General features: G+C 33.8%; 1 protein-coding gene across 1 annotated transcript in view; it reads right to left on the reverse strand.

Annotated features, from left to right (window-relative positions):
* Positions 1 to 951: 951 nt before the first annotated feature.
* Positions 952 to 10,123, reverse strand: part of TDRD15 (tudor domain containing 15) — a 77,229-nt gene continuing 68,057 nt past the window's right edge. The window contains 7 exon segments of the mRNA XM_017876833.1: positions 952 to 3,000; positions 3,003 to 3,029; positions 3,032 to 3,055; positions 3,058 to 3,194; positions 3,196 to 3,237; positions 3,239 to 4,910; positions 4,913 to 7,841. Coding sequence (XP_017732322.1) covers positions 2,045 to 3,000; positions 3,003 to 3,029; positions 3,032 to 3,055; positions 3,058 to 3,194; positions 3,196 to 3,237; positions 3,239 to 4,910; positions 4,913 to 7,838 — 5,784 coding nt within the window. The 5' untranslated portion in view covers positions 7,839 to 7,841 and the 3' untranslated portion in view covers positions 952 to 2,044.

Genomic DNA, 10,123 nt, shown 5'->3' on the forward strand with positions numbered 1-10,123 from the left:
AAAGGCAGTATAAATAACAAACAAAAGCAGTCAGAGAAATCTGAGTTGAACATCTCAGTTCCTTACTTACCAGCTTTAAATTCATGGGCAAGATATTTAATTTCCCTGAGACTCATCCATAAAGCAGTGATAATAGCTTGGAGGAAAATGCTTCTTTCCCACTCCTGATGTTTCCTTCCATGTGGAGGTTCATGGGTGGGGCACTCTCCTAGCATAATACTCCTAGCCTCTTTGTTCTTCTTACTTATGCCTTCCAGAAATAAGGTCAATCTCACTGGTCCATTTGGAAGGAAAAAGACCTATGTTTGATTAGCCTCTTCCTCCTCCTTTTCTTTTTGGGGAGAACTGCTTCAGGCTGTTTCACATGGGTACCCTCCCAAGAAGATTCTCTTGTCTGTGCCTATAACTGTCTGTGTAAGCCTAAATAATTCCTTATTTCATTATTGGTAAGCCAATTTTTCCATTAATATAAGCCAGTCTTCAATATTGTTTTTGGTTTTATTTATTTTGTTTGTTTAAGTGTGACATTTTGCTTAACAACTATCTTTCTCCTTCTGAAGAGGTTTATTTGAAAGTGGTTTAGAACTCGAAGTGGAGTACTAGTTATTAGGTTCCTAGACCTTTATATCAACATATTTTGTAGAGTTGTAATAAGCATTAAATGAGGTAATACATATAAGACTCTTGAGACAGTGCCTGAAGCATAATAAGCACTCAAAATGTGGTAGCTGTTTCTATCGCTACAATAACCACTACTGCTATCAGGAAAGATTCGAAAATTAGATAGAAAGGGGCGCCAATTGTAAAGCATTTATCAATTCACTATAAAACATCTAGGTAAAATTCAAATAAAATACCTTCTAACATTACATCAGTAAAAACAAGATATTTCCACTCACTGAAAGAGTATAGCCTGTTATGACGTTAGTTATAATACAGAATGTGGAATAATACACGTTTTATTTATAAAGTCAAAACAAACATTTGCCAGGGAACATTCTTTACAGCCTACAAAATCCTCAGTAACTAATCCATACAGAAAATGAATGTAATGTGGATAAACAAAATCAGACAATACTGTAGTGCATAAAATATTAAAATTTTAACAATATTTTAGGGTCAGTTTGACATCTAAAAGATTTAAGAGAAAATATGCTAGAATCAGTTTATTTATAAATTTATCTGGTTCAGAAATATTTTAGAAGCACACTTAAAACACCTAAAGACATTTCATATGATATAAAACTATATATAACAGAAAAAATGATTCTTCAAAATGAGCCCAGGAAGCTCACTAATAATAGCAAGATTTATTAACATGAGATATACAGATATTTAGGAGTTTTATGAAACCCTTGAAATTATTTGTGAAATGTCATGCATGTGTGCATGCATGTGTGGTTAAAATCTTTCACTACATTCTAAAAACTTCACCATTCAAAAAATGTAAAGATAGTGAAGCAACGTTTTCTAATCATAGTGGCCACTTCCAGTTCATCCGTTTATCCAGATTTTCTCGTAAGTTTTCCTGCCATTTATTTTCAATGTGGATGTTAGTACATGAAAAACTTTTAAAGAATAAAAAAAAGATTCTACAGAAAATAATCTACTTTATAAAAATGTCTATTTACCTTTTAAGTGTTCTTCTGATTTTGTTTTCATTATCATGCGATGTTTTACTGCTGTTCTCAAGTTCATTGTCTTATTTTCCTGTATTCCTTCGGTTGGTAGTTTTTCAAAAATGTCTTCAACATAACTGCTGTTCTTCAAACCATCGGGCAGTTCCCAAAGTGAAGTTGTTGTACATGTATCAAACAACATGGTACTCTGGAAATGTTTTCCACTACCAACTTTCTTTCTCACTGTTAAATTTCTAGAATGTGATTTTTTACTAATACGAATTTTCCTTAAGAGGTTCTTACAGACATCTTTCCTCTTTGTAGATTTCTGTTTATACTTTTGTTTCTCAGTGCATGTAAAATTTATATTTTGATTTTTGTAACAATTTTGATCTAACAATGGGAAAACAGGCTTACTCTGTAATTTATACTGGATTTTTAGTAGATTCAGTAGCAGAAATTGCATCAAGATAAGCTGAATCTTTAGAAGAAGTTGCGAGACCAGATGCAACTAATATATCTGCCAAATTCTTTTTCTCATGCATGACATCTACTTTCAGTTTTGTTTCAGAATTACATTCCCTAAACTGAAAAACTAGGTCTGGTTTACTTAGGAAATCTCGAAAAAAGCTTTTGACTTCTTCACTCCAATGTTTTCTTTTAGCAGGTAAGACACCATATAAAATACATGGATAACTCAGCCTTGGCAAATTCAAAAATTCCTCAGGAACAACTTTAAGATTTATAATTTCTGAATAATGTATATAAAAAGAAAATCCATAGTCAATCAACACAAGACATAAAGACTGAGGTGAGACTTCAGAAATTTCTACTCTATTCCACTGATCTTCCGATTTATATTTGAACAAACAACTAGAACCGGGAATTATGAACTCCTGAGGCAATGTTTGTAAGGTCTCCGGGAGATCAGAAAGCAACATAAAAAGATATTTCATTATGTCAAAGAAATCTTCTAACTGAATACTGAAGTCTGATGGATCAGAAACAGCAGTTGCAATACCAGAATACTGCCTATCATTTTGGAATTGAACCCAAGTAAATGATTTTATTGTGCATGATGATATAGGAGTCTTAGATTCAATGTTGTAAACAATTTCTGCAGGTCTAAGTTTGTTTTCTTCAACATGAACTGTATTCAAATTTAAGTATTCCAAAAGTAACAGGTCATCTACCAAAATTTCTACTTCCCAAACAGCATCTAAATATTTCAGGAAAAGAATATTTATTTCCAAATGAGCAAATAAGCACTCAAATGACATGTTCTTAGAATTTTCAAACCAAATCCATTTACAAGGTACAGCTTGTCTAGGAATACTTCTTATTTCGTTACTAAGCAGCTTGGTATTACATACAGGCACTATTCATAGATACCACAATCTACTAAAAAACAAGTACTTTATCATCAACATACTTTTTTCCACTTTTGAACGATGCCATTTCGAGATATTTTTAGATTTTGCCAAGCATTCTAAACCTTTTCAATACTTTCCATTGATAAAAGGGGAATTTTTTTCTTCTTTAGTAATTAATACTATTAAATCTGATAAAATCTTTTATTTTGGATAACTTCACATAAAATCTTCCACTTTTGAAACATTAAGCATTTCAGCTTTTCAAGTTGTCCAGGTTTGAATTCTTCGAAAGGAATTTTAAACAGCTATTGGTTCGAATTCATAGAACCTTCAGACTCATTTGATTTTCCTTTCTTCACTTCATTATTATCACCTGGGCTCACCTTTTGATCCAGAACCTGAGGCATTTGCAATGCTGACTTCTGTAGTTTTGAACACACTTTCCATTTCAGTAGTTCATTAATGACACATCTTTCATCACAAATCAAATTTACTTCCCATTTCTGATCATGCTTTTTCAAAAATTCACAATAAACTGTTTTGTTATGTACTTTTGAAGTAAAATAATCCACAGTTTTGTCATCCCATATTTCATCAGGCTCATTCCATTTTACTCCACTAAGAAAAGAATGGATTCCTAGCTGAGGAACAGTTAAAAATTCCCTCTGAAGTTCATAAATTTTACATGTGTTTACTATCGCAGAGTTACCATAGTCAATAAATTCTACTTCAAAAGAATTTCCTGGCAAAATTTTCTTAATAACTGCCCTGTAAATGGCATTGTCACCAGAATATTCTGCAACTACAAGATCTCCCACTAGAGGTGGAACTGATTTTCTCTCTTTCAATCTCCTTGCTGTTGTATTTACAGCATCAGCAAGTCTGATAATTATACTTTCATTCTCAGCAAGCTGAATATGGAAACTTGCTGGATTACTGATATTAGATACATATCCTTTAACTTTGGCATTCAAATAAATTTGTGGTTGAGGAAGGTCTTTAATCCGTGGCCTAATAAGGTCATATGGGTTTTGTGAGGATGTTTGATTTAATGCTCTGATAAAAGACTGTGATACAACCTTTAGCGGTTTTTGACGCACACCCCTGTTCTCAAGAATATGTGCAGCTCCAGGGGCAATTTTTATACCTTTAAGCCCATCATTCAAAGAATTCTTCATTTTGTTTTTTGACACAGGTTCCATTTTATAACAAACTGATGGCTTCAAAAACCTGGCATATATACTTTTGGGATGCATCAACTGATCCATTTTTCTTTCGGAATATGTTACTGGACTAGTTTTATTAATCACATTAGGACAATAGTTGTTTCCTGTTCTGCCTTTCAAAGAAGTAGTAAGTCTCTTATTCTCATTTATTTTATTACTCTTTTCCATGCAGCATGCTTGGTCACAATGTCTTTTTCCATAAGCATGAAGCAATACTTTAATTTTCTCATTTATATATTGAGATCCATCATACAATTCTATACCAAGCTGTCCGTCTGACTCCTGGGACAATATTATCGCCTTTAATGGTTTTCCCAAGAAATTGTCTTTAAACCAACTACTGATTTCTGCTGGAATATCTACATCTCTAAGATCTGACAAAAAACACTTAATAGCTTGCATAGGTGTAAACAACAACTCTGGAAACTGAGCTGAAATGGCCCTCAACATATTTTCTCCTACTAATTGCTTATTTCCAAAGTCTACAAAATAGACTTGAAATTCAGATGATGAATCTGTTGGTACTGCTAAAGCTCTATATGAGAGACCATCCTCTACATACTTAGATATGCACACTCTCATTTTATTAGAATCATATTTTGGACAATTTTTGAGGTTACTGCTCTCTGTGATTTTTGTTTCTATCATCTCTAGATCTTTAATATTTCTGCCAAGCTGGCAATAAAACTTTTGGGACTATATATGTGAGATATATATACTTCTTCTTCATTTCCAATTTTTATATTAAAGGAAGAATAACAGTAACTGTAAAGACTAACTAAAGATGGGAATGTCTCTGATAATGTGATATACTGAGCAGAGCCACGATTCATAAGAAATTCTTTTGCACTAGTATATGAGGATTGTAAATCCACTAAGTTATATAAATGGTTGGGATGTATAACAACTAAGGCATAGATGATACAAGTCAATAACCCTCTAGATGAAGAGATAAAATTCCGCAAGTCTCTGAATGCTTTTCTTGTCCAACTGAAAAATTTACAACTACCAGGATCAATAAAATGGTTAAGACAACATCTGAAGGCTTGGCTTTCTAGCAAGAGAAAACGTGGGTTAATTGCAAAAAGATCTTTAATTAAAACCCTTTTTTGGTAACCATAGTCAACAAATACTATGTCAACTTCTTTTGATACTTGAGTCAAAACAGCAGCTCTGTACCACTTCCCAGAATACTTAGCAACACAAGCAGTCTGCCCAATCTCGTAAGGATCAGAATGAATACTATAGTAATTCTGAATTTGCTCCATTAGTAATTTTAGGTCTTCTAACTTACATTGGAGTTGGCATGAAAAGTCACCTGGGCCATAATAATAGGAACATTTAACTTCAAGAACTGTTCCTGGTTTAAATATATATTCTTTATAAGACCAGGATGACTCAGGTCCCACAGACAAGGTGAAAGGATTTTTTAAATCTGAGACATTAACAGCTGGGGACTTTGGCAAAGACAAGTTATTTTCTACCAGGTTATTTGAAAGGTACTTTTTAGATTTAGGTCCTTCAAGAAGGGCAGATATGACTTTTTTAATATTAACTTTGTTTTTAGATTTTGAATTTAACATTGAATATTCACTTACAGATTTTGGAAAATATTTTAGTTCTACTTGACAATATTCTGCATATCCAGCTTGTAACATAAGAGAGATAACATCAATATTTTCTGAGGCTTCAACACTTTGAATATTTACGGTGTATTTGTCATCTTTTTTTGCTATAACCTGAAGCAAAATTGCTTTGTTCAAAACTAATTTTTTAAAATAATCAATTGCAGCCTTAGTCCATAAATCTTCAACAGGAAATATATGTGCAAGTGAACAGGACATTGCTAAGGCAGGTAACTCACAAAATTCTGGAAGCAAAATTTTTACATCAAAAAATGGTATGGAATCAGTATTACCATAATCCAAAAAATAAACATTAATCTTATAACCATTAATTTCAGTGATGACAGCTCTGTAAAAACGTCTGTCCTTGCTATATCTAGCACAACAAAATAATCCAGGTTCAGGTTTTCTTAGAATCATTTCATCGTTTTCACACAAATCATAAAATTTGTTTATATTTTTCATTATTTCTTGAAATTCATTCTGATGGTCATTAGTGCGTACCCAGAAATTTGATGGGTTTAATACACATGCTATAAAAGCTATATAGGCAGCCTCTATCTCCATTTCTATTGTTTCAATGGGAAAACCTACTTTTAAAATGCCTTTTTTATTTAGAGAGTCTATTGACCATTCAATATTTCCCATAAAACTCTCAACTGCAAAGCTGTTTACATCAGACACACTTGTCTCACTCAAGATATTGGATATTTTTGAATCAGACATCGGAGAAAGTACTTGTGTGCCTACAGTCTTCAGTAGACACTTAGAATTAACTGTAGACTCTTGAGTTTGTAATGTCACGTAATACAAACGCTCATCCTTATTGAACCAATCAATGTGTGCATATACTACTTGTCCTAATAAGGCCTGTTTAAATACCCTCAGTTGAAATGTTCTTGCATCTCTATCTGGACTGTGCAAACATGTCAGAGAACATGGAAATGAAAATAATGGTACTAAAATAAAATCTTGTTTAAGTTTCTTTACATAAATTGAGGGTATAGCCTCGCTACTGCCATAATCCATAAACCAAATTTTTACTTGATTTGGGGGCAAGAGCTGCTGAAGAATTCCTCTATGCCACTGTCCATTTTGCCTTCTGGCAACACAAAGTAGTCCAAAATTATCACACGTGGGACTAGTTTCTTGACAGATGGTATCATAATGTAAAGTCATATGTGCTGTCAAGTTTTCTAGTTCTGGAGTCCATTTAATTAACTGACAATAAAATTTACTAGGGCTCAATGCAGATGATACCTTTACACTTTCAGTACTTCCTACTGACAAAGATGGCTGCAACTTATCCAGAACATGTTGAATATCAAGTGAAATGTCTTTATTACCTAATGACAATTCAGGTCTTTTATGTTGCAATAAATCTGGCATTTGTTGAGGGAATTCTAACATTTCCACAATAAGACGAAATGAATCTCCATCAACAAGTCTTCCTAATTGTAACTCGAGAGCCTGAGATATAATTTTTGGCACATCAAAAATAAACATTTGCAGAGGTAAAATAGCTTGCACATAACCTTTCACTTGTATTCCTACTAATGACTTGAAATAATTCAAAGCTTTAGGGGACCATTTTTCCCCAACTGGTAGTATATTCGCAAAAATACCAAATACTACCCGTGGTGGTAGCTCAAATAAATTGCCACAGGCTGAAGCAATCTGTGGACCAGCAACTCTTAGTTCTTCTCCACGATCTATGAGGAGCACTGTATAGAGTTCATTTTTCTTTTCCACGACTCTTCCTCTCTGCCATTCTCCAGATACTCTTTCTTCCACCAAACAAAATTCATCAATTTCCACATTATTTTTCACTTTTGGAGTATGTTGTATTTCTCTCTGCAATATGTGGTAGTCAAACTCACATTCATTATTATTTATGCCTTGAAATTTCACCAGAATATCCTTGGGAAGACATTTAATATGTGATATTGTCAGATCCACATCTAAAAATGTTGGTAAGAGAGAGGTAGAATCCATTTTCTAAAAAGCAAATAATAATTACTCATTAGCTATCAAAGTTAACTGCAATTAGCCTTATGTTTGGCACATAAACATAAAACTAAAAATAATTATATGCCTGTATTTTATCAAATTTAAACATGTTGATAAAAATTATACACACCGAATAAGATGCTGGTAAAATAAACAAAATCTAACATTCACTGCTTTCTATACTTTTAAAATTTTCGTTGAAATATTACAAAACTTTTTTTTAATAGGAAGAATATCATCACTGGAAAACAGAGAAGAGCAACCTTTATTTTCCAGAAACTTTAACAAATTCCAGCTGGATATTGGACAGATGTGGTGTAATGAAAGGAGCCAAATTAGCCTCATTGGGGAGCTCCTTCTCCTCCTGTAAGACAACCACTTTCCTTCATGCAGACTCTTTCCAACAATCTATAACTCAAAGAGGTGAGTGCTAGAAGAAAGGGCAGATGGTGAACCAAAAAGGGGCACATTGTTTGCACTCCCCACTTTATGCTGAATTCGCAATATTTGGACTCTTATCAGCATCATTATGCAACCCGGGGATTCATCTTTGATTGAGGGAAATCAGCTGAGACCTGGACACCACTAAGGGAAGCCAAGCATAGAAAGACACTGAAGTAGGTTAGGTACATCCACACCTTATCACTGGCATGACTGGCCATAACAAGTGGAAAAGGGAAGGAATCTATAGCATCAAGGCAAAATTTTCTACCACAGCTAATCTGTGGATTTTAGGATTCTAAAATAAGGCAAATATTCAAGAAATACAAATAATCCCCAATTTCAGGCAAGAACCATCGTCTACTGTGACAGAATACAGCTCAACTCTTCCTTGACTCTGAGTTAACAGTTGACAGGCATCAAATTATTTCTACGAGGATGAGTAAGAGAAAACATTGCATGTCCTCTCCCCAAAATGAGGGAACCTCTAAAAAAAAAAAAAAAAAAAAAAAAAAAAAAGAAATGCTACCCCAAAAAAAAAAATGTACGAAAAAAAAAAAAAAAATAAAAAAGTCCTGTTCTCAAAAAGGTCAAAAGGTGAAAATGTAACAACTAATATTAGGATGAACTATACACACATGATAGATTTAAAACTATAATGGGAAAATTAAACCTAAAATAAAGATAAATTAGAAGAAAATTTTGACAGAATACCCCAAAGCTCAGAGGTAAAAGATAAAAAGATGAAAGAGGAGTATATAGGGCCAGAATATGAAGTCTCACCAAAGTCTAAATGTTGTCATTATTTAGTCACAGGCCTTCACCCAATTCCCATACTTTACTCAGGTTATAGCCCCATTAATTCCTTACATCAAGAGACAACCAGGTACTCTCAAATAATCCTATACTGCATTATACCAAAACCGTCTTCCTGGCATTCACCTAAAAGGCCCTGTGACCATTCACATAGGTTTATGGGAAAGAAAAAATTTACATACATCTTTCAGGAAGCATGCCACCCTTTTTAATGTATAAAAAGTAGATGTACACAGGAGATCTCCTTCATTAAACAGAGGTGGTATATACAGAACATATAAGACAAAGCAAGCCCAAAGGCACAAGGAAGTTTTTAAATAGGTTATTCAAACTATCAAAAATCTACTCCTCCACATCACTGTCTCTCCATCAAACAATACAGATGGCCTCCTGGGGAATTTCACATCAGAGGGGGTAAACATCTGGTTTATACATGGCTCTCACTTAATGCCAGCAACATCCAGAAATACACTGCTGAGGCATTACACCCCAACCCGGGTGGGGGGCGGTAATGGGGGTAAGGTGTCAGACTAAGAAATGAAAGAGAATCTTCACAGTAGGAGGACCTACCATGACATCTACTTTGCCTAAAGAAGAAATTGCTTGAGTTAATAACCTAGGCATATTAATATATAATGGCTAATAGTTTCTGCAGGATGATTAGGAATACTGAAGGAATAAGACTGGAAGACTTATTACAAAAAAGTCTGAAGAAGAGGTATGTGAATGAGCCTCTATGAATTGGTACATAGGAAAATTTTAGGTCCCATGTGATGCTCACCAGAGGGCCCCACAATGAAAAAAATATCTTAATCAGGTAGACAGTATAACCTCTCCTGTAGACGTCAGTCAACCTCTTTCACCTGCCTCTACAGTGCTTACTCAACAGGATCATGAAGAAAGTTCCAAGTGTTATGGATAAAGCTCCTATCCTTGTGTGCCTAAAGACCAAATGAAAATAATTCAAAGAAAATTCAAGTATATATATACATATTTTTAATTATATATATTTA

Source organism: Rhinopithecus bieti, unplaced genomic scaffold (assembly GCF_001698545.2).
Source record: "Rhinopithecus bieti isolate Rb0 unplaced genomic scaffold, ASM169854v2 scaffold_7681, whole genome shotgun sequence".
Classification (NCBI taxonomy): Eukaryota; Metazoa; Chordata; class Mammalia; order Primates; family Cercopithecidae; genus Rhinopithecus; species Rhinopithecus bieti.